Source organism: Paramormyrops kingsleyae, chromosome 20 (assembly GCF_048594095.1).
Source record: "Paramormyrops kingsleyae isolate MSU_618 chromosome 20, PKINGS_0.4, whole genome shotgun sequence".
NCBI classification, from domain to species: Eukaryota; Metazoa; Chordata; class Actinopteri; order Osteoglossiformes; family Mormyridae; genus Paramormyrops; species Paramormyrops kingsleyae.
In genome coordinates, this window is record NC_132816.1 from 4,659,055 (window position 1) to 4,684,098 (window position 25,044).

Below are 25,044 nucleotides of genomic sequence, written 5' to 3' on the forward strand. Positions count from 1 at the left end.
GAGCACCATCTAGTGGGTTCAAAAAAAATACAGCTAATGGTTCATGAAGCTTCATTTGCCCATCACTACGTAAAAGCTCAACTGTAGAAAACTTGCTTTTTGCAAAACCATTCAGAACAGAATTTAATCTGAGACAATGATTATAACCTAAGAGGAAGATTCATAACTGACTACTAAAGAAAACACACACACACACATTGTTCACATAAATACTGTATATATATGTGAACAAACACATTTCCTGTATATAAATGCATTTGTGGATGTGATTTGTTCGAGGAGACCTGGGGCGAGGAGAGGGGAGGGGATGGAAAGGAGTGTTACTGGGAGCCTTCAAAGCAGGGGAGGGTTAGGAAATGAAAGGAGAAAGACCCTCACCAGTTTTACCGAAATTTTACTGTAATGATTGTGGGACAATTAAAACTGAGTGAATTCAGGAGTAAATTTAAGCACTTCCAGTTGGGAAATAGGTGCTACCATTTGCAGGAGAATAACTTTCATGGATTAAGGTCCAGGGAAAAACAACAGTCTCATGTTTCACAAAAAAACTACGTAATTTCAGTGTTCATATCGAGACAATAAAAGAGGAACAGACACATATACACTTAAAGTATTGTACAGAGAAGATATTTCTCTTAGAAGCCAAAATTCTGCTTAAAATGACAGAAGGTAACATTGAACAAGCGCTGTTCCATTTGCATATAGTGTATCAGCTATACCTCCTTATACTGCATGAAAACCACAGTGGGGGTGAATAAGGTTTTAGATTAGATTTATTCTGTAAGGTGTCACATTTTCTGCGCTCTCCATTTGCTTGAAATGGCTTTAAAATTCAAGTCCACAGCACCTTAAAATTGGACCTTTAAGAAAAAAAAAACAGACTGACACATGAGACAGATGCTGGTGACAGAAGGTGGGATAGTTAGCTACCCAAACAGAAACAACCGGACGAGTGAAGGGGGTCCAGAAGAACAATAAATAAAAATGGAGCCGATCACGGCTGGAAAAATCCTCCGCTGGGATTCAACTGTTGCCGTCTGTTGGGTGGGGGGTTGAGGGCAGGGCCAGCAGGGGGCGGGGCCAGCAGGGGGCGGGGCCAGCACACACACTTACTCGACGTCATCTTCAGTCAGGCTCTGTGCACTGACGATTCGCTGTGGAAAGGAAGGAAGTCAGAACAAGCCATGCAGACAGGCCCCTAGATTAAACAGCCCCCCAATCACAGAAAGATGTACATTTTATCCCAGAAAATACGTTACTAAGAACCACAGAGGTACGGCCCTTAATTGCGAAATTTCTAGGTTTGCTTTTGCATTCTTGCTTGTCCCAGCAGCTACAGCAGACTGCAGGGGGGTTTTGAAGAATGCCCTTCTGAGGATCTCAGACTTTAGGACAACCTCCCTGACCATGTCCAAACCTGGCAGCCCAATGCCCAACCTGGACCCAACCTCAGAGCGTAATGTCAACCTCCAAACACCTGCCCTATGCTGGCGCCCCACCTGGCTAATGGTGGGCAGCTTGGTGAGCAGCATCTGGAACACTGGCGGCGGCAGGGTCTGTTGCAGGACCTGGAGCAACTGCTGGGGCTGGCCACACACTGCGATGGCATTGGTCAAGTGATCCACCCCCTTCTCATAGTCACCTGGGGATTGGTCCAGAGGCCATTAGTGAAACGGACACATTTCTCATTTAAAGACAGCACATACACTCCCATTACCCTGCGTATACAGATACTCCAAGATCCAAGATGGTTCGGCTTACAATGTTTCCACTTTACGATGGTGCAGTTGCAGTGCAATGGTCATTGTTGAATTTTGATCTGTTGCTGGACTAGAGATATGCCACACAATACATTCAAGTGTTTAACAAAGTACTGCACATTATTTTTATGTTTAAGCAGATGAACTTGTGTTCATTTTAATTTTCAATTACTGGTATTTACTTATAGTCAGATTTACAGTATTTGTTTATTTGATGAGAGTAGTTATTTACTGATCAATCGTATATTCATATTCGACAATATTTAGCACTTATGAAGAGTTCATCAGAATGTAACACCATCATAAGTCAAGGAACACCTGTATTCCTACTTGCAAGTGGGTCTAGCAAGACTTAGTTACCTAGTTCATAACACAGTAAAAACCATCATGCGCAAAACACTCTGCACCCAGTCTTTAGCGCTAGTGAGAAGCAGGAACAGCCATTGGTCACCGGGGCACACGCCTCTCACCCTGAGCTAGCAGCTCCTCTCCCAGCTGAATCTCCTCCAGGAAAAACTTCTGCACAGCCTCGGCGTCCTTCAGGTCGGGCAGCTGGAGCACAGCAGACGGCAGACACCATTCAGCCATCTCTCAGGCACGCGATACAGCATGGAAAACACCCCCAAAGCCCTGAGCCCAGGGGGGCTTTAACTATCATTTACAATTACTGCAACCTCGGATGTAAACATGCACGTGGTCAGGGTGAAGCACTGTGAAATTAAAACTTCAGCATATTAACAGGCAACGTGATTGATAACTTACCCTTGACAATCCAGCCTTTTCCCTTGCAGCCCTCTGCTTCCTCCGTCCTGTTAAGTGAAGATATCGTACATTACAATCCCATACAGTCTGTGAATAAGGACACGCACAGGCCTGGTGTGCGGCTCAGAGTGTTAGGGATGCTTGTGTCTTAGCATTTTAATGGGGTACCTTCCCTAATACCCAAGTGATGTCAAAGAAATAACTTAAATATTGCAAAAAAAAAAAAAAAATTTAAAAATACAACACTGATCTTAATGCACACTAATATAGAGCCCAAAACAAGTGAAACTGGTAGCGGGATTCTGTCATTAAAAAATGCCGTTACATGATAAAGGTCAGGGTGATATGCATTTCAAGGTCAAGGCACCACACTTTTCTGACCCATAAAATTGAAAATCGTGAAACCCAGCATCAAACAGACTTTAATAATTTAATGAACGAAATTTATGAATGATCGAACAAACAGCAGCTAAACAGACTTCATCTGTAGCACGCCTGTAAGGCTCACTTTAATCTCCAGGCATAGCCTAGTGCCGCTACAGTGACAACACTTTTAGGAAGGGTTTTTACAGTTTAATAGACTGTCCAGCTTGCAGAAGTAGCCTATGCACGTAGACAGCCGGAGCAAAACAGCACCTCGCGAACAGGCTAGAGCATGGCTTAGCCCTAGTTCGTCTAATCTCCTCTAGCCAATACACAGTGCATGGCGCAATCGATCACTAATTTTTCATGCTATGAAATATTCAGGAGATCCACACGCAGGGAATTTCGGGAAATTTTCCATTCTGGAGCTCAGTTAGCGGATGGTGCAGAGGCCGACACTCACGCTCTCGCAGCCTGTTCTTGAAGTTGGGGTCACTCCGTCTTTTTCTATCGAAGTAAATGCAGTAGCCGACGAAGAGGGCCCCGCAAACCCCGGCGGCGATCGCGCTCGTCTTACTGCCCATCATAGCTCCGCAAACCACACGGCGCCTTCTTCTGCGCTGACGATTCAAAAATGAAAATTTATAATGTAATCAGCATGAACTCATGACACCAACTCTACGAAACCTACCACGCGCGTAGAAATACCTAATATCCGGTAACGCTGCCGGAATTGTGCGCGTTTCCGTTTCCGTCGCGCAGAGGGCACGTAAATCCTTGTATTCTTTTTTTTTCATGTGGGCGTGTTCAAGGGCGGGAGATTTTAAATGCCGCTTGAACTTTTTTTCTAACTTGCTTATCGGGCTTGACGGATCATTTATAAAAACAGCCGGAGGTATTTCATGATCAAAAATTAGCAACATATAAAAAAATGTAATAACAATATTACTCACCTACCGACCTACCTGTTTAACGACCAGCCCTCCGACCAGTCGGTATTATACGTGCAGGCGAACTTTGGTCGTGGAAACAGCGGCGTTTCTATTCTGTTCCGTTTGTAATTATCTCTGATTTATTTGGGTCGGCGAAGGAAGGTTGCATACTGTTTGCAGTAATTCACCTTTAAATGATATTGCCATAATAGTTTGCAGTGAATTTGTAAAGTAGCGACTGTAACAACAAACGCCTTAGAAAATATCTAATTTCACTGGACAGCAGTATCATAATGAGTATCCTAATTGCTACTTCTCACTGGAGGCAAAGGTTCCCTTAGCTTTATTTGGATAAATTATGGTCAGCTCACTATAAATTTTTGTTGCCTAACAAGATTATAGAGATTCATAATGAAATATTACAACTATCCCTGTAATTATTTTTTGGCTAAATATACGGACGTTTCACCCTCCTGCTCTTTTTGTGTGTCGAATACAGAATCTATTTTACATCTTTTTCTGAATGTTCGTATTCACAGGCTTTCTGGCATGAGATTTCTATGCTTGTTTTAAGGGGTATGGTCAATTGATTGATAGAAAAAATCATATGGTCCTTTTTATGGCGTCTAATTTCGGGGACTGACTTATTGACGATATAATTAAGGTCTTGTGTTTATTGGGCATGTTTCATATTTTTAAAACTCGAGCTCTTTCCAGAACCCCCAACTTTATCCTATTTTCCCAGGAGATAATATTTTTTGATAATATATTTTGAAATTTAAATTGGAAGGCTATAAGAACATTGCAAATATTAGAAAAAAAATAGTATTGTGGGACGGAACCTCCAGTGGCGCGTAAAGCACGGAAGTTTTCCCGTGTCATATTTTTTTTTACATCTTCAAAAGCTGCTTGTGAGTTTTTACTTGTTTCATATCTTAGTTAATATGTACAAGTGACATTTTTTTATGCGCTGTTTTATTTCGGTAATGTGCAAAAGGACACATAACAGTGGATCATTGGACTGCAGTGATGCTAATATGCGATACATGCCTATATTTGTTAGAGTATCATTAATTTGTAATTCCGTTGATAACGTTAGCACTTATCAGCCAGCTTGTTGTAGCTTTGCTACAACATACGGTGAAAACACGTAGCGGGATTAACAGTACACCATGACAGTATACAGTACACTGCTGTATAAACATTTATAACTTTACTAAAACGTTATATATGGTGCAATTGTGACACAAAAACAATATAAAGATGGTTGACACAAATCCACCAGAAAGGGGTGGCTCCCCTGAGCAGTGTCGCGAGGAACACTGCACCTGTAACACCACTGGATTTAGCTGGCCAGTTCAATGGTGGATGAAGCTGCACCGACAGATGTAGTTGTACAGAGGTCACAGGTGGATGAAGATGCACCAACAGATGAAGGTGCACAGAGGGCACAAGTTGATGAAGATGCACCCATGGACAACACTGGAGAACAGCAGGAATACAGTGTTTGTAGCCATAGGCGTGCTGAAATTAACCGCTTGTTGGAGGAGAGCAAGCTACTGAAGGAAGAGTTCTCCCTAAATCAAATGCATGAGCATTTCTTGCAAGATGACAATATAAGGGTCAAACACTGCATGGGGCTGGACCACGTTTTGCTGTTCTGATGGGTCTGCTGATATAGCTTCTTCCATGCCTTCCACAGACAGGCCGAAAACTTTCACCCTTTCTGATGCTCTTTTAACTGTGATGCGCCTGAGGCTAAATCTGTCAATCAACACGTGTCCACCTCTTCTGTGTAGACAGAAAGGCTGTGTCCATCACATTCAGAGACACCATGCTATTGGTGTAAGGTTTACACACCACAGAGAGGCACTGCTTATAAGGCAGTTTGCGGAGGCATTTGGCAGTTGTTCTGTGGTTATCGTAGACTGCTTTGAAATTAAGATTGAAAGACCATCTGAAAGCCTATGGGGGAAATGTGCTGCATTGTGTGCGATTAGACACTTCTGATAATGTGGATATTTTTAGATTCAATTAAATTAGTTTCATTGATGCAAGAGGGTAATTCATAATGCCATGTATGTGTTAAAACTTTTGGTTTAGTTCTTTTCGTTCTATTCCGGCAGCTTTTTTTTGTTGTTTAAATTAGATAAAAGATAAAAGGCCTTGTTTGAAAATTGAAATGATTAAATATCTGACATGAAATCTTTATTGTAATGTCACTCCAAACATTCTTATTCCCTTAGTGATGTAGAACAGGATGCCAGCTGTAAACAACCTGTGAGACTTTGGATATGTGAGGAGGTGGAGGTGACTTGGTGAGACGTACTACTGTTCAGAAGGATGGAAATGTGGAACCAAAGAGTCCTTACAGACTAAACCCACTACTGGGGCTCCCTTCTGCATTCAAAGCTGTCATGTGGTAATTTGCAATAGTTTTAACAAGCACCAGCTTTGACATGACCCATCCCCTCCCCCCCCCCCCCCAGCTAGTTCAACCCCGTAACACAACAGACGGTGAGAGGTTTGAGTAGCACAAATGCCTAAGTGTAGGGCTCATGGAAGTGAACTTCATCTCTGAGGGCAGAGCGAACAATATTTGGTTCAGAGAGAGAACCAATCAGATTGTAGAAGAGGTGGGTCACACAACCACATGTTCTCTCTGAACCAATAATTTTTCACTCTGCCCTTAGCGATGAAGTTCAAATGGATGAGCAACCTGATGGAAGAGGAAATTCGAGTGCAGGTCCGGTTTAAGCTGCAATCATATATATAATTTTCTAGATTTCACACTATGGACCACAGTCGCCTTCTAGGAACTGTAGACCAACAGGGACGGAGTATATCATTTTCTATACGTCAAACACCTGCTCCATTTACCTGCTGAGGAAATGGGCTAAAACACATGCAAGAACAGGCCCTAATGTACCATGATATTTAAAAAAAAAAAAGAATCACACAGCATTAGACTAAATCAGACCAAAATTCACAGTATCGCCAGGTTACAAAACAGAAATTTAAAATATTTTATTCACTCTCCCAACAATCTTCATCAGTAAAAGAAAAAAAATGATCATATATATTATATAGATCAAACATTATGAAACGTGCTTCGCTTTCCTTGGTTTGAACTTCTTTTTAAGTCCTTTCTTCTGTTTTTGCTGGCTGCTTGCAGGCACGGCCATTTCCCCCCTGAAAGAATTCCCTCGTCTAGGTTTCCCTGGATTCTTCCGGAATGGGGCTGTCGACTTGCTTCCGGGTCCCTGGCCCGGTCTCCCCTTAAAGGCCGGGTTCTGCTGGCCCCTTCCAGTCTTGCCGGCCCCTGGATTTGATCCAGCGCCCAGGGCCTGTTTCTTTACCTTCTCCTTCTTTACAGAACGTTTGACGCGGATCTTCCTGCCCTGAAGCTCAGAGCCGTCCAGCTTCAGGGCCAACAGTACTGCATCGGCGCTCTGGAGAAGGAAGGTGCCAAACAGCGTGTCACGTTCGGCCTCTCACACACACACACACACGGCGCATCACGTTCGGCCTCTAACACACACACACACAGTGCGTCACGTTCGGCCTCACACACACACACACAGCCACCTGAGTTCAGTCAGCCAGCTGGGCTATGCCAGTTTGCTAAACAAGCAAATCCTATTCTGATCTATGATAGCTCTTTAATTCTGTTATTTATCACACTGATTACACTGGTCAACATAGATTTCATCACAGAAAAACTAAGCGGTGACGTCATTTTTAGTACTATACTAATAGTATATAGTTCTTTATAAAGAATGTAAGTGCTGACCAAATGAAGCTTTATGAACCATTTAATGTATTTTTTGACCCCACTAGATGGTGCTCTTGGGTTACTGTGGGTCATGCTTTGAGCCCTTTTATGAACAAAGAGCACCATCTAGTGGGGTCAGAAAATACAACGAACGGATCATGAAGCTTCATTTGGGCATCACTAATGTGTGGGTATATTAAATTTTAATTTAGGAAAAATTATTTTATTTCTATTTGTGAACATTAAGACTTTACAGAGGGGCTCTATGCAGTCTAAGTCTGGTTTGCCAGAGTTTACATGATGTAACACGTTTGAGCATTTTAATATAGTACAACTAACCCAACAAACATCATAGCCTAACCTACCTTAAACATGCTTTGAACACTTACATTGGCCTACAGTTGGGCAAAATCATTAACACAAAGCCTATTGTATAAAAAAGTGTTAAGTATCTCATGTAATTTATTGAATAATCATATCCATCATAAAGTCAAAATATCATAAAGCAAACCATCATAACCCAGGGAGCGTCTGTACTTCTACCTTTTAGATGAGTTACTTCCAGCATGCACATATACTGTAAATATATGGTAGCACAAAGTTTATTTGCGTGTCACTCAAAATCCTTGCATGATAGGGAAATTTTGAAGATGTTTGAAATTAGCACAAAAATATACTGTAAGATTCACCTATTTTGATTCATGTAACAAAAAGAAAGTCAAAATTTGTTGACCAGAATTACTAATGATACAAAAAAAATTAAAACTTATAGACTCAGACTCCTAGCTACACTATAAAATCACCTTCATTCCCCGTAATCCGTCTCAGACTCACATGCACAACTCCAGCAAGTCGTCCAATAATGTGGATAATTATGCTAATTGGTGAACAGTCTGGTTCAGAGAGAGATGCAGAGGCGCTTCCCTCAGCGGACAGCCGGCGCTCCCACCTCGAAGAGGACGTAGCCAAAGCCCTTTCCCACGCCGCTGTTCCTGTCCCGCACCAAGCGCACGCCCTCCACAGCTCCGCACTCCTCAAAGTGCTGCCGCACCGACAACTCTGTGGCATCTGCAAGAATCCAAACGCAAGCCTGTCACTTACAATCCATAGAAGAGGCTACGTTCAATCCCCCGCCTTTACGGATATCTGACTTCCCATACTTACCGTATGGCACGTTGCCGATAAATATGGTCTGCTTGTGATGGAACTGAAATGAAATAAATAACATTTCAAAAACCTGTCCTCTGTCCTGATGGGATGTGAGGACGGATTGCGTTCTGCGGAATCTCACCAAAGTCGCTCTGGAGGCCAAGTCGACCCTGACGTGGAAGCCTTTCTCGATCTCCATGCCATTCCTGCAGGAGATCAAGGATTTTTATTGGTCACTGGGCGAGAGGATTGCACAATTGAGTGGAGTGCAGCACAACAAAATTTAGCAGCAGCCTACGTAGCGACATAACTAACATTAAATAACTACTTATATACAACATTAAACAAGTATGCTATACAAACATAGCACACAGGAACATATCTGTGGGAATTCACTGAGAAATATTCAATAAATAAGCTCGTTACATATTACACTGTTCTGAAGTAACCATGTGATCATATGATGTATACAGATAAGTGGGTATTCACTGTAGTTTTAATAAAGAAGCTTTAAGGTGCCATAATAACTAACACAATCCCTTGTGCACTAAGTGAAGACAGAGTCTGACGCATTCATACGAGATGTCAGCTGGCAGAGGGTCATTCATAACAGGGTGTCAGTCATCACATTTAAAACCACAATAATCACAAAGCTCAAAACATTCTTAGGTCTTCTTAGAGACTTCAAATACCATTTAAAATGTTCAGAATAGGTGTCCATTTTAAGTAGAAAATAAAAACACTAGTTCTTTTACAAGGGAGAAACCATAGATTTTTTTTATATTACTATTGCTATCATTTTAAGTTTCCTTAGTTATTTTCTTTAAAATGTTTCTCAGTGCCAAACCTTTGAAACATGTACAATATAAAATCCCAGCTTCTCTGTTGCAAGAAATGGCATTGTCGATTGATTAGTGTGGACAACCTCAAAATACACCAATTTGCCTGGATGGTGACAGCTTTCAGTCAGTTCCAGCTCCACCAGTAAATCACAATTTCAGGTCTGTAAAGATTCTACAGCACAGAATCAGCCTCTGATTTAGCTTTATTGCTGAATTAGTGTGTAACCAGTGATTGGTCATCATATTATATTGCTCATCATGGTCAAAACAGCAGGTGTCGCTAATCGGCCAAATGACACCATCACATTCATTGGGTCTCGTGAGCTAACGCTGTTAAACACCCGCAGTTTACCGCTTTAAGGCGTTCGCTGCTGTATCCTCGGCCTTGAACACCACATAGGCGTTGATGCTTTTCCGGTTGGGAGTCACCTTGCGCCTGAAATGAGAACGGAAAGGAGATCAACACCATCATAACAAATGCTTTAGCAGTGCCAGTACTCCAGGCTGGATTCCCGGATCGGGGGACTTACTGTATGGCCGCCAGCTTGCGGGTCATCTTCAGGTCCTCCCGCGTCTGCAGGAAAGATGCAGAATCAGCAGATGCAGACTAGACCTCAGCGCTCACATCACGCTCATGCTGAGCACGCCTGAATGCTGCGTCACCCATACATTCCCAATAACACTGCCTGACCTATGTCAAAAGTTCACCATAACAATCTATATTTATAACAGCCTACAGTTTAAAGAATCTCGTGCTTGTTTTATTGTTGTACTGCAAAATTCCTTGGTGAAAAAGAACCTAACATACGAAGCTATCTGGAAGTGTTTATGAAACTCTGACATTTGCATTGTCTGAGATCATGCACATTAAACACTGACCATCAAGCCAGGAAACTTCTTTTTAATATAGGTTAAATGTTGCAAGGACTCTATAGTTAATCCATGAGGATTTTTTGGAGCTGAGGGGGACAGATTCCAAGGTTCCATACCACGGAGCGAAATCTGATAGATTCAATGGCCCCAAACTCCTTGAAGAGGTCTCTCAGCACCTGTAACCCACACAGGAGAGGTAATCACACCACAACATCTTGGCAGAGCAGAGTAGATCCCTTCCCCAGCATTTATGATCATTCTCCCACATCAGAGACCGGGGGGAGGGGCACTCTCTACCTTCTTGGTGCAGTCGATGGGCAGGTTCCCCACAAACACAGTCCTCTTGTTCTTTATACGCTCTTCAGCCCTGCTGACAACCTTCTTCTCAGCCGGTTCGTCATCCTCATCAGATCTCATCTTTGCAACAGCTGCAGCCTTTCGTTTGGTCTTCCTCGACGTGCTTTTTGATGCGTCCTCCTCGTCCGCATTTTGCAAAGCACTTTCCCTGAAAGGGGAGAAGACTGTGTGTGTCTTGGGGTCCCATGCACACAGTGTCCCCTGTCTCATGGCCAGTGCTGGGCCCCAGGTCCACCATAATGATAATGTACTGCATAAGTGTTAAGGATGATGCCACTGACCTGCTTTCTAATCTCTTATCTGCAATCGACTTATTCTTTCCTTCTTTTTTCTTTTTCTTACTCTCAAATGTTTGGCTTGGAGAGGTGCTATCCAGGGTGGTCACCTCTACAGCTTTGGACACCAACTACAAAACAATGATAAAGAACTTCAGTAAATACAACGACCTATAATGAAAATACAATGAATGTATAAAATGTACCACTTACTACCTCACACTTGCAATTCTGTCAGCATTTATCTGAGGTATTTACCTTTGGCGCAGGAATAAAGACGAGACTGGATGCCGATGGTTCGGTTTTGAATAGAGCTGACAGGGAACCGGAGTCAGACGCGGATTTACTAGGGAACAAACTACCGGACACTTGGCCCACCACATATCCGCCTGGCGAGTGCTCAGTTTCTTCCCTGTGGAGGAAAAACCGTAAAAAAGAACAAATAGGTCGGAAATATACATATATGTCCCGCGACCCCAGTTGGGATTAGGCGGTTTCAGAAAATAAATGGATGGCTGGATATACTCAAATACTGTAATATGTAATTAAATGACTACAACCTCTCACAAACAGCGTATTATAAACATAAAAATACGTGCATAGTAATTAATTTAGAAACGTATACTTGTGGTTCGTTTAGGTATATGGAGAGTATATACAGTGACATAAAAACAGGAGAATTCGTACCTGTTTGAAGCACGCTTCTTTTTCATGATGTGATGTTGTTAGATCTGCCTTAAGTAGAGAAATTTTACTGGCAGAACAACGAAGAGTAATTTAACGCTGCATCTAGACACACGATGAAATCGATATGAAAACGGCCCCTGTATATAACACCCGTTAGGCTGATGAGACAGACACGTTAAAGTATAATAGTTTGATAATAGGACTCAGAGCACGTTTCCCCTCCAAGGGTCCGCACTAAATAATTCCGGCTGCGAAAGAATCCGAAAAACTTTGGTTCCTGTTGGGGAAAAAGACGTGTCCTCCTCACATTTCATAATTATTCGTTTGGACCCCCGCATTTAACATAAAATATTAGTTCTCCCAGTGCTGTCCCCCCCCCCACATTCAAAATGCTTCTGACGCCCCTGGACATTTGTGTCAAGTTCCGTCATCTACGGGGTTTACAGCTTCGGTCACCTGGTTGGCGTGAGATTTTCAATTCGAGACAAATCTGCACACACATTTACATTTACAGTTTTATTAACTTGAAAATAGGCTGTAGCGTTTGCAAACTACCCCAACGCCTTTTATGTAGTTAATTTTAGGATTATAATGGAAGAATATCGATTTGAGCGTCTGAAAGCGTGACTGTCTCGCCAGATGTGTGAGAGCTGGCAATCCTGCATTTATAATAACGAGTTTATGGAGAAAATTACAAGGAAGAGATTCCAGAGGCAATGTCCATGACAATTGTTTAGTTTACTAAATATATTTTTTTCAGTCTTGCAGGGTTGCCAAATCATGGATCTGGTGTGACACTCACCTAAGCCTTACCTGTCATTGGAGCAGCCATTCATCCTGCAAAGCACTGATCTTACTCCATTACTGCAGAGGCTATTGACAGCCATGCTATCACTGGAGAGACCTTTACACTTGCCTTTTGCACCTGAAGGCCTACTCCGTGTTGCCGACAGCAAGAAAACCATCGGCAACACCTGATTTTGGACATGCTTCCCTGCACCCTTTCAGAGGATCTTAGACATCCCACCTTAGGGATATTGACTTCAGGGAGGCAGATGAGGGGCGTCCAGGAGGTCAGGGGTGCTGGCCAGTGCTTATCTGGTATGATGGAAATACTGTATATATATGTGAATGGATGGCTGACCAGGGTTAGAGAGTGTTGGCAGAATTTACAGCAGTAAAGCTTCTTGCCAGTTAATATTATCACTGCTGAATAATGTAACAACAGATTTCCAGAACACTGCACATCATTTGCGGATGTCGAGGGACTTCTGCCAATTTGCAGGAGACTCCCTAAACCTTCTGGACAGGTGGGATGTCTGATCTTATTCTATAGCACGCCGGATGCTAGGAAACAAAACCTTGGGCTTGGTGAACCTCTGGTACGCACTATGGCTAGGGTGACCACCTAATCCATGTCAGGAGGGACACTATGAGCTACTTCAGCTTTTACAAACTACTTTAAAGCTGAAAGCGTTCTGTGCTCTACTAAAATGTTTGGTTAGTTCCTAGATTGAAAGACTCATCCAGCTGTTTCGCATTAACATTACTGACACATTACTGATTATAGGAGACTGACCAATCAGCATACGGCAAGAACCCAGTGCTTAAGTGAAATCCTGGTCCTTTTAATTGAAATGTATGAAATGGTAGTTTACAAATCCTGTTGTAGCTCATAGTGTCCCTCCTGACATGGATTAGGTGGTCACCCTAACTATGGCTGAGCACCACACCATTCACCTCAATCAATGAGGCTCTTTATATTCAACTGGTTGGTTGAAACTAAATCTTGGCCTGGAGTTTTACTTTCTGGGCCTGAACTTGTCACCTCTTATGCAGAAACTCCAAACTGTATCTCTTTTTTGCATGGTGCTGTGAGGGACACTATTGTAGAAGGCTGATGTGATTTTACGTTTGTGTAAATAGTAGCTTGGAGGGTCGACAGTCATCATCCTCTCAGACTCTCCAAATAGCATTTTAAATTGTTTTCAAAAAAGGGGAAAAAAAATAGAAGATAAAACTAGTGATGATGATCATAATAAAGCAGCTTACAAATTGTTAAGGTTGTAATGGCTGTGTTTGTTTGTATTGTTTTAATCTCACAAGCATCTATATCTTATAATAAAAATAACAAACTCATCAGGATATCCAACGTTAAAATATAAGTTATAGGAAAGGTATTAAGCTGAAGGATTTATCCGAACTCAGGACTCAAGCTTAATATCTTAGGATTTTATCGAAATGTATTCAAAGGATCAAATCAATCAAAATTTCTACGGTTATTCAGCATAAGAACATAAGAACATAAGAAATTTACAAACGAGAGGAGGCCATTCGGCCCATCAAGCTCGTTTGGGGAGAACTTAGCTAATAGCTCAGAGTTGTTAAAATCTTATCTAGCTCTGATTTAAAGGAACCCATGGTTTTAGCTTCCACTACAATAGCAGGAAGACTATTCCATACTCTGACTACACGCTGTGTAAAGAAGTGCTTCCTCAAATTTGTTTTAAAATGTTCTCCCGCTAATTTCCACTTATGGCCACGAGTTCTAGTATTTAGACTAATATTGAAATAGTCATTTGGCTGAACGGCATCCAGACCCGTTAGAATCTTATAGACCTGAATCATATCCCCCCTTAGTCTCCTTTGCTCAAGGCTGAACAGATTCAGTTCCGCTAACCTCTCCTCGTAAGACATTCCTCTAAGACCAGGAATCATTCTCGTAGCTCTTCGTTGCACCTTTTCTAAGGCAGCAATGTCCTTCTTGAGGTATGGTGACCAAACCTGCACACAGTATTCTAGGTGGGGTCTTACCAAGGAATTATATAAGTGTAACATCACCTCCCTTGACTTAAACTCCACACATCTAGAGATATAACCCAACATTCTGTTCGCCTTTTTTATTGCTTCCCCACATTGGCGAGAGTGGGACATGGAAGCATCAACATACATACCGAGATCTTTCTCGTAATCAGCTACCTTTATTTCAGTGGAACCCATAAAATATCTGTACTGTATATTTCTGCTCCCTGCATGGATTACCTTACATTTATCTGTGTTAAATTTCATCTGCCAAGTATCAGCCCATTCACTAATTAAATCCAGATCCCGTTGGAGCCTCTCTGCTGCTAGATTAGTATCTGCTACCCCGCCCACCTTAGTGTCGTCTGCAAATTTAACCAGTTTACTGTATGTATTCGTGTCAATATCATTAATGTAAATTAGGAACAATAGTGGTCCTAAAATTGAACCCTGCGGTACCCCACTATAAACGGAGGCCCACTGTGACATAGTGCCTCTAATAACTACTCGCTGCTTCCTATCAGTTAGCCAGTTTTTGATCCAAGCTGCCACAGTTCCTAAAATTCCTGCAGCTTTAAGCTTTAACAAGAGCCGTTTGTGGGGGACAACATCAAAGGCTTTCTGGAAATCTAAGTAAATCACATCATAGGCCTTTTTGTGATCAATTTCACTTGTAGCTTCCTCAAAGAACTCAAGCAGATTCGTTAAGCAGGATCTACCTCTCCTAAATCCATGTTGGCTATCCTTTATAATGTTATTTGCATCTAGGTAATCTACCATTTTCACTTGAATTATAGCTTCCATAATTTTTCCAGTAATGCTAGTTAAACTGATTGGCCTATAGTTTGCCGGATTACTTCTATCCCCTTTTTTGAATATGGGTGTTATATTAGCATGCTTCCAATCTGATGGTACCACACCCGCAGATAACGATTTCTGGAATATTAAAGTCAAAGGTTGGCTAATAATATCCCTCATCTCTTTCAAGACTAAAGGTAAGATGCCATCAGGCCCCTGCGATTTATTTATTTTGAGTTTAGCTAGGCTTAGTATCACATCAACCTCAGTTATACATATATTGGTCATAGACGATGCTGTATTCGTATTAATTGGTGGTAAGTTACTTGTGTTCTCTATTGTGAACACCCTTGAAAAATAATCATTAAACTCATTTACCATATCAATTTCGTTATCAATTATAAGGCCCTTACTATCCTGCAAATTAGTGATTTCAGCTTTTAGTGCTCTCTTGGAGTTAAAATATTGGAAGAAACCTTTACTGTCATGCTTAGCCTCCAATGCAATTTTTCTTTCTACATCCCTCTTTGATAGCCTAATGTCATTTTTTAACTCTGCCTGTAGACTTAGATACTCCTGCTTGATTTTGAAATCATTAGTTATTTTCCAGTTGTGGAACAGAGCCCTTTTCCTCCTGACTTTATTCTTAATTTCCTTAGTAAACCACCTTGGTTGTCGTTTCCTAGATTTAGTTTTGCTGGAAACAGGTATGAAGTCCTCTTGCACTTGCAACAATGTGCTTTTGAAAAATTCCCATGCCCAAGCATCTTCTCTATCGCGAGCTGTCAAAACACGTCAACACCGCTTTAAAGAGACAGGACCCCAGTTTCCTCTCTGCTTGAGTACCAGTTTGGGCCACCGATGTCTATCCTTTGCAACTAACCATATCAAAACCCTGCTTCCCCTGAAACCTGGCTTAAACGTGCATTACATCAAACTGTTCTATCTGAACTATTTCATGCACTACAACATTATCAAAAATTTTTTGACTTCAGATATTTTTATATTTAAGATATATAATATAGATGTGCCATTTAAGGCGTCTATTATATATAAATTATTTCCTTTTGTTTTATTTTTATTCAGTAATAGGTGTAATACGGCTTAGCTGAGAGATTCAATAAGAGAATATGTGACAAAGGGGGCGCTACAGGGTAATTAATCGAGGGGTCTTAAACCACTTCTTACCACCGGGATCTTGCCCTGATGGCAAACTTTGATCATCTTAAGTGTAGCACCACAGCAGTGACATTAGAGAGCACCAACACCTTTCGAACGTGCGAGGCGGATTTCTGAGCTGCGTGACAACCTGACAATGAAGCTCAAAGGAGCAAGACGTCTGCCTGTAACACCAGAAACCGGAATAAAGGTCAGCAAAGCAAGAGCGTCGCTGAGAATATCAGGCAGGTTCTGATGGGGCCGCTTCTGGAGGGTCAAAAACACTCAACACATCTGTGAAGACAGGTTCACATAAAACCGCAATTCGTGGAGTAGAAACGTTCCATTAAAATTCCACGTGAGACCTGTTCAGAAACGAAGCATCACTGGCGCATTTTTCTGCAGATGTAATTTGTTGAAAATGTATCTGTTCTCACGGCAGGTTTTTCTAATTGTGTTTTCGGGGGTTATGTGTACTCCAGTAACAGGGAGCTCCTGCATAACAGAGTCTGACGTAGTATGTAATGAGTCCACCAGAGGTACAGCCTGTTCTGTCCTTGAAACACGCTTATAGGGGTTTTCGACAAATTACGATTTTAAAGTGGGACTAAGGAGGGCTTGGTCTTAGCGATCGCAGTGCAGTGCTACCCCGGTATGCCAGTCAGCCGATACCAGCTTCTCTAAAGGCGAAGAGCACAGCTTATTAGCATAATACTATTCGTGCTGCCCAGACTGTCGTATCTTAATGTGGTATAAATGACTGGCAAAGTTTCTCCCCCTTATGGCATGTAAATTATTCCTGACTCAGTCTATCCATGGATACCTTGACAAGAGTTTCCCCCCCCCCCCAAAATCCAAATAAGTTGAAATATTAAAAACAGATACCGCCCCCCCCCCCCCTCATCTTGATGAATGTCTTATACTCATCTGCTCGGTCTTAATTCTCTATCTGCTCACCCATCTCATCCTGGCCAAACGTCTCTCCGCCAGACTCCCAATAAACAAGGAATTTTACACCGTGGGGTAAAGAAGGCAGCCAGACACGTCTCACAAACTATGGCATTTATTTCCAACAGAGGCATATTTCGCTTACATCTGTACAATAAATTACACAAGATCCCTCTGAAGAATCTAATAAATACTTTACAGTTTCCTTATAAGCTTCATGCCCCCTTTGTCTCTCCAAGAGCATTTGATTTTTTGCAAAGATCCATAAAACTTTACAACCCATATACAACTTGGAAAATACTTATTGAAACCATCTTAAAAATGTTTCGAATATGAGCACAAGCTATTTGATACAAAGCTGACATTCCAAAAAAAAGTATTTTAAAACGGAACAAGGGTTAAAAAAAAGAAAAAAAACACACCCACACACTTAATGAAACTTTCACACAATGACAACAAATAAACAACATGCATTTACACTGGGGGATGTACACAAAACTACAGTAAAACGGTAAAAGTCCAGACAGAAAAGTTCAACATATTAACAGTGTGCAAGATATTAAATAGTTTGACTTGAAACACACTTCTCAATATACAAACGTATTACAAAGGTATACGATTACAGACGGGTGCCAAAGAGAACAGGTCATCGGGTTCTCTCCCAAGAAGTCCATGAGAAGGATACATTTATACGTACACATATCATAAGTGCGTGTTTACCGTTATGTAAGTTGCCTGGATAATATACAGTATATATAAACCTTAAAGCAAGGTGGATTACTTTATAAAGGGTGGGGCTGACTCCATCAGACCTTACGAGGGTCTGCTTAAAAATAACACTGTCAGTTACGTTAAATTCCAATCGCAAACCCTGGTGAAAGAAGGTAAGTGAAAGACGGTGCAAATCAATGTATACATGAAAGTACGGCGACATTACTGAGAGTTGGTTTTCTGTAGTAGCAGTCCAGAGCCAGTAGATGGCAGCACTCTTCAAGTGTTTGGGATGCACAGTACTCCGAATGAAAAAAAGTAACGGACAGCTTACAGACATTCCCCCAAAATGCCTCCTGCGTCACAGTCAAGTACACGCACATTCTCCCACCTTCACAGAACCATCGGCTGCCTTACCCAGGTTGGGCTTTTTAAGCATTGCACTTAAATTACTGCCATATTAACTATTTGGTATCAATCAGTAGTTGAACACATTTAAATCACAAATAAAATAGCTTTCGAACATTCTTAACACCGCAGTCCACAATCTTTATAAATGTAAACTTCAGAATATTTCTTCTGGTTTTGATTAGAGAAAGAAAATGAAATATTTTATATTGGTACTTTATGATTCCCTTTAACCTACCACGTATTTCAATGATGAGGTCAATGTGTAGTCAATGTTAAGTACTCACAGAAATAACCAAAGTCCTCAGAACACTCATGGTACATTCCCACAATGCCTTTCTGCCAGCTTTCAGGTCACATAGCACAGGGCACCCAAAACAGGAGAGGATGCTGTTGTTTTTGGACCCTGCCTCACTTCGGGCCGGCCCCCACTGCCTAAATAAGGAACACATTTATTTAATACTTAGTGTAGTAACAATTTGTGGCCAACAGGGGCCCTCAGGAGCTGGAGTGGTGGTAAATACCACTACTGGCTAAATATGAACCCACTCAGGATGTACGGCCGGAGTTCCTTATTGTCATTACTGAAATGTTAATAAATGACCACGCTGGTCACATGATCGTCTCATTCTTATCACAAGGTCCTCCTACCTTATGTGTCTACATTCTGTCATCGCTCTGTGCTCACACACACACACACACACACACACACACACACACACACTCTGACATATATGCGTAAAAATGCACACAAAACAATTATTGCTTGAAGAAAATAAATTTTAAGAACCATAACGTTAACAGAAATGCCAAATGTATAGTTAACCCCTCCCACCTCCCCAGCTGATAAAAGTGCACTTCAGTGCAGTGTTTGCTTCCCAAGAAAACAGTTGTCAATAGAGAAACAGAGGAACAGAGCAACAGAGGAACAGACCTCCTCGCCTAGCGGAGACAGTGTTTCCCCCCGTAGTCTTGTGCCTCAGTCATTCATCAGACTCGTCCTGGTCATGGAGTTTGGGGGGGGGCGAGTCTGTCTGTAAGTGCAGAGTGCAAAGCGGGCTCCCCCTGGCATCCTGTCACCTGCACTCCACCGACAGCCCTGGGCCCTGTGGGGAGCCTGTCATGGGCTCCGGCAGAGTCAGCAGGACCGCTGCCGTCAGCGAGCTGGACGAGGGGGACGAGGACGAGGACGAGGACGAGGACGAGGTGGCCACTGCACCTGGGCGGCACAGAGAGAGCTCAGCCTCAGCCTCCATAGCAGCGGACTGGAAGAACGTGCTAAGTCATTATAGATTATTACGATACACTATTGTATGGTACATAACGATGATTAATACCTGTACAGTAGGACATAATCCAAACTTATGCTGGTTTCCCCAAAGATTTGTAACTGCAGCCTTTTCTGTTTAAATCCTGCTTTTACTCCTCATCAGCACAGAAACACTCAGTCGCTCCTTTTTCACTCCAGTTACTTTGTCATTCTTTCCCTTATTTTTTCTTTCATCTCATACTTTTAACTACCTCCTTACTTTCTCTTTCATTCCTTTCTCAGTCTTCCTTTACTTTCTCTTGCCTCACTCACTTTCTCTTTCTTTCTGTGTAATTTTTCTTTCTTTCTCTTTCTAACATTTTCTCTCCTTCTTTGCTTTCTCTTTCGTTCTTCTCATTCATTCTATACTCTTTCCACCCTCACTTTCTTTCTACTTTCTCTTTCTCTCTCTCCTCCTGTATTTTCTTTCCTCCCTACTTTTGTCATTCCACCCTTTCTTCCTCTCCACTCCCTTGCTCTCTTATTCCTACATTCCTCCCTCTCTTACTTTCTTCATTACACTCACATTAGTCCCTTCCTTCCTCACCTTACTCTCATTTCTCCCTTCTTCCCTCACCTTACTATCATTCTTCCCTTCCTTCCTCCCTTATATTCCTCCTTGCTCTCTCTTTCCTTCCTTCCCCTATTTTCTAGCCTCCCTCTCTCATTCCTCCGACTTTCTTGCCTTTCTCTCTCATTCCTTCCTTCCTTCCTCATTCCTCCCTTATTTTCTTCCTTACTCTCATTCCTCACTTCCTCCCTCTCTCATTCCTAACTCCCCCCTACTTTCTAGCCTCTCTCTCTCATTCCTCCCTTCCTTCCTCACTCCTCCCTTACTTATTCCTCCCTTCCTCCCTCCCTTACTTTCTCGCTCCTTCTTCTTGAGCCGCTTCCTCCTCCGGTCTATGGAGGCCACCTCGGACTTCAGGGCCAGGTAGTGGTTCCGGATGTCCTGCAGCTTCTCCTGCAGGAAGGTGATCCTCTCCAGGCTGCTCAACTTCTCCAGCTCGGCTGCGGGGGCACAGGACAGCAGGGGGCGGTGACCCTACGCGGCTAAGGGCACCACTGTGGAGGAGCTTAGCCCCTCCAAGCCCCAAACATGACAACTTCAAAATGCTTATACTATTCATCATTAAGAGATGGGAAGACAAATGACTCATTTAGGAATTGCAGTTACCACACATTTAAATTTTGCATGGCTAAATAAAACTGACAGTGGCAGGAGGTCTGTTTGACACACAGCACACCTAAAACCTAAATATAGTGCATGAAATATTCATCTCTAAACAGGCCACAGCGCCAACCTATGACCGTATCTGAGAGAGAAAGGCGCAGTTAATCACCTCCACCATGTCAAAACACCTGAGTCTTAAATTATAAACATTACCCCTCAATCACAAAATCAGAAAAAAAATAAGAGGGATGTTCAGATTAAATACTTTATATGCAATGAGTGGTAACACTTTACTTACATTCATAATGCATTATAAAGCATTCATAAAGCATTATAAACATGGTTATAAATATTTATAAAAAGGCATAACACATTATAGCTATGTTTATTATGCATTATGAATGCTCCGTGAAGTTCTTATCTATAATGCACTATAGGTATATTCATAATGCAGTACAAAGCATCCTTAATGCTTATACTGACCATTAAAATGCATTTTGAAGGTATCTATAGTGCATTAAAGATGAGAGCTTCATAAAACATTCATAATGCATAATAAACATGGCTATAACGTGTTATGGCTTTTGATGAATATTTATAGCCATGTTTATAATGCTTTATGAATGCATTATTATTTATTATGAATGTGTTCATAAATTACTAAAAACATGGCCTTAAGTGTTATCCAAAAAGTTATATGACTGACAAGTTACAGGTATATTTACAGTCCATTTAGCACCAGTTTGTATCATGCTGAATAGGCCAGTATGGTGCAAGAAGGGAGCAAGGTTGGATATGGCCGGAACACCAGGGGGCGCCAAGCCCACAGTGAGCGGTACAGAGCCACACAGTGCACAGCACTCACTCATCTGAAAGCTCCACTTGTACACGCGGGTGGAACGGCCGTGCTGCTGCTGGTCCGAGTCCGCGGGCCGGTGGTATCTGTGGCCACTAGGGGGGGCCCTGACAGCTGGCTTCAGGGCGGCTGCAGCAGGCTTGGAGGCTGGGGATTTGGAAGCGCTGTCGCCGGGGGCCTGGTCTTCACTGTCACTGCTGTGTGCTGGGGCGGGGGGCGGGGGCGTAGACAGCTATTTATCTTTTTAAGACATATTATTGAGATGTAAAGATCGATTTAATAATTAGGAGACAGAGAGCGGATAAAGGGTTGATCAATCTGTTTGGAAACACTCTACTCCTCCTTTCATCCTTAAAGCAGGGGGTACCTGCTTTCCGGCTCTTTTTGGGTTGCACACCCGCGCTCCTATGACTCCGCTTGGATTTCTTGGGAGCAGTGCCTGCTGGCGCCTCCCGCAGGCGCTTGTGGGTCACTGCAGCTATGACGGGGGAGGTAGGTGGTGAGAGAGGGAGAGAAGAAAAGAAAAAAAAAACATAAAATAGCTTTTTTGATTGCAGATTTATGCTATTACAAATACACACAAGTCATTATATTACACTGTATACACAGTGCTCACAGAAAGTCCAAGGATGCTTGTTTAATTCAGTAAAAATAATGCATATTTATTGGTTTTATAACAAAATCATTGCTTGACTCTTTTGTTTACAAAAATATGCCACATTAGAAGCAATCAGTAGTTTTAAGGAAAACATTGATTTCAAGTAGTATTAAATTGAAACCTCAATTATAGTTTTAAAAGAGTAACACCTTTGCAATAACATAAAATGCCAACATTCGTGTTTAGTATCCTTTTGGGAGCTAATGACTACAATTGCAATTAATAGCAAAATGAGTCAGTCAAAAAATTAAAAAAAAGAAAATGTCCATGCAGAAGATATGTGCACTGCATGTCAATGGACTTTTGTTATTAAACCAATAAACACTGTTACAGAATTAAGTGTTTCACAATTTTCTGTGAACACTGTACCTACCATGGAAAGCTAACAGCTAAAACAATAATGATCACAGAGCCGTTATCACTAAGCACCCACAGGCCCCCTAACCATCTGCCCGCCAGATCACCTGACCCACATGATTACCTGACCCACCTGACTACCTGATCACCTGATCACCTGACCCACCTGACTACCTGATCACCTGACCCACATGATTACCTGACCCACCTGACTACCTGATCACCTGATCACCTGACCCACCTGACTACCTGATCACCTGACCACCTGACCCACCTGATCACCTGACCCACCTGACTACCTGACCACCTGATCACCTGACCCACCTGACTACCTGATCACCTGACCCACCTGACTACCTGACCCACCTGACTACCTGATCACCTGACCCACCTAACTACCTGGTCACCTGACCACCTGATCACCTGACCCACATGACTACCTGATCACCTGACCCACCTGACTACCTGATCACCTGACCACCTGATCACCTGACCCACCTGACTACCTGACCCACCTGACTACCTGATCACCTGACCCACCTGACTACCTGATCACCTGACCCACCTAACTACCTGGTCACCTGACCCACCTGACTACCTGATCACCTGACCACCTGATCACCTGACCCACATGACTACCTGATCACCTGACCCACCTGACTACCTGATCACCTGACCACCTGCCTCTAGCTCACCCACCTCTGGCCACCTGCTCACTCTCCAGCTGCCCGCTGCTGCTCAGGGCCAGGCTGCAGTTACTGCTGCTCGAGGAGGAAGAGGAGGAGGAAGAGGAGGCGGTGGAGGAGAGGCCCACGTCGAAAGCCCCCGGAGGGGAGCTGGCCCTTTCCTCCTGGGCCAGCTCTGGCACCTCCCCCGCAAGGCTCTCCACCTCCACCGTACTGCTATCTGTCTCGCTGCGGCCGCCACTACTCTCCTCAGGGGCGGGGCCAGAGGGGGAGGGCGGGGCAGGGGGAGGGGGCAATGGTGGGGGAGGGGGCAAGGCCTGGGGAGGGGAGGGGCACGGCGGGGAGGCGGGGGTCTCTGGCTGTGTGGGGGGGTCCACATCAGCAGTGCCCGAGACCTCATGGGGAGACTCAGGTGTGGTGGGCGGTGTGTTCAGCACTGAGTTGCTGCCACTGCCAGGGAACTCGCAGGGCTTCTCGGGCTCTGGCTCATCCGGGGCCACAGCAGCATCCGCCTCCATGTCCTCCAGCCCCGGCTCGGCTCCGGGCTCCTCGCAGCCCAGCATGGCTGGCGCCGGTGAGCCTGCGGCCTCAGTGTCCGAGTCTGAGAACAGCTCCTTCAGTGTCTTCTTGGGCCACTGTTCCTGGATGCTGGACCAGACGTCCTTGTGACCTTTGGGCCGTGTGCCGCCCGTCAGTCTTTCCTCTGCAGTCACACTCAGTTTGGGTCTCTTCTCTGACGCCTCCCAGAAGCCCGTGGGCCGCGCTGCCTTTGCCTTCTCCTTTAGCCCATTTTTCCGCTTGTCATGGGGCCGTTTGCTTCTGGTCTGATGCTGCTCCCCAGTCTCTCGCGACTCCCTGGGGCCATCCTCCTCATCCTCATCCTCCGAACTGCTGCTGGATGTGAGGCTCCCCTCTTTGCGAGGAACTGCGCTTCTGTCCTCCGGCCTCTTGGGGGAGCTGCTGAGTGGCCAGTCCGCGTTTCTGCAGGCGCCGGCAGCCCTGGGCTTACTTTTACATGCCCCTTTTACCCGCTCACCTTGGCCCTCTGCCCTCCTCTTTCGGGCGCCCAACTCCCCCACAGTCTCCGGCTCACTCTTGTGCCTGCCGCTCTCAGCACAGTCCTGGCAGCCCAAAGTCTGCTCTCTCTCCACCATAGAGTTCTGGCCGCCCTCTAGTGGGGGCCCTCCCTCCCAGCGCTCTCCCACACACAGCCCCTCATCAGGGGCCCCCGGACTCTCATCTTCTTCATTCTCACAGTCGTCGTACTCGTGTTCACTCTCCTCCTCAGTTGAGCTTTCGGATGCTGAAGCCAAAAGAAAGAAGCATCATCTGTGAGGAGGTTGCCCTCTATAGGCCAGCGCTGGTCATTACAGGACTCTAGAATACAGCAGCATGCAATGAACT

General features: G+C 43.5%; 3 protein-coding genes across 11 annotated transcripts in view; all 3 read right to left on the reverse strand.

Moving 5' to 3' along the window:
- Window positions 1-377: 377 nt before the first annotated feature.
- Window positions 378-3,869, reverse strand: LOC111856381 (mitochondrial import receptor subunit TOM20 homolog). Of its 4 annotated transcripts, none has more exons than XM_023836308.2 (6): window positions 3,851-3,869; window positions 3,349-3,505; window positions 2,523-2,569; window positions 2,231-2,312; window positions 1,500-1,642; window positions 378-1,154 (listed from the first exon to the last, which is right to left on the reverse strand). In XM_023836308.2, the coding sequence occupies exons 2-6, from the start codon at window positions 3,470-3,472 to the stop codon at window positions 1,110-1,112; spliced, it is 441 nt and encodes a 146-aa protein (XP_023692076.1). In that variant the 5' UTR covers window positions 3,473-3,505; window positions 3,851-3,869; the 3' UTR covers window positions 378-1,109. The 4 variants fall into 4 exon arrangements, with proteins under 4 accessions (XP_023692076.1, XP_023692075.1, XP_023692073.1 ...); XM_023836307.2 differs by having other exon boundaries at window positions 3,839-3,855; XM_023836305.2 differs by lacking the exon at window positions 3,851-3,869 and adding an exon at window positions 3,594-3,665.
- Window positions 3,870-6,819: 2,950 nt separating this feature from the next.
- On the reverse strand, window positions 6,820-12,094 carry rbm34 (RNA binding motif protein 34). The gene is made up of 11 exons (XM_023836303.2): window positions 11,776-12,094; window positions 11,347-11,500; window positions 11,095-11,219; window positions 10,754-10,961; window positions 10,573-10,632; window positions 10,114-10,157; window positions 9,936-10,019; window positions 8,884-8,947; window positions 8,757-8,799; window positions 8,542-8,660; window positions 6,820-7,269 (listed from the first exon to the last, which is right to left on the reverse strand). Exons 1-11 carry the CDS (start codon window positions 11,799-11,801, stop codon window positions 6,916-6,918), a joined length of 1,281 nt encoding a protein of 426 aa, XP_023692071.2. The 5' UTR covers window positions 11,802-12,094; the 3' UTR covers window positions 6,820-6,915.
- Window positions 12,095-17,580: 5,486 nt separating this feature from the next.
- Window positions 17,581-25,044, reverse strand: part of LOC111856364 (AT-rich interactive domain-containing protein 4B) — a 65,016-nt gene continuing 57,552 nt past the window's right edge. For all 6 annotated transcript variants that reach the window (XM_072703939.1, XM_072703936.1, XM_072703935.1 and 3 more), the window contains 5 exons: window positions 23,654-24,943; window positions 22,307-22,417; window positions 21,949-22,143; window positions 20,774-20,920; window positions 17,581-19,819 (listed from right to left, as the gene is read on the reverse strand). In XM_072703939.1, coding sequence (XP_072560040.1) covers window positions 19,677-19,819; window positions 20,774-20,920; window positions 21,949-22,143; window positions 22,307-22,417; window positions 23,654-24,943 — 1,886 coding nt within the window. In that variant the 3' untranslated portion in view covers window positions 17,581-19,676. The remainder of the gene's footprint in view (window positions 19,820-20,773; window positions 20,921-21,948; window positions 22,144-22,306; window positions 22,418-23,653; window positions 24,944-25,044) is intronic.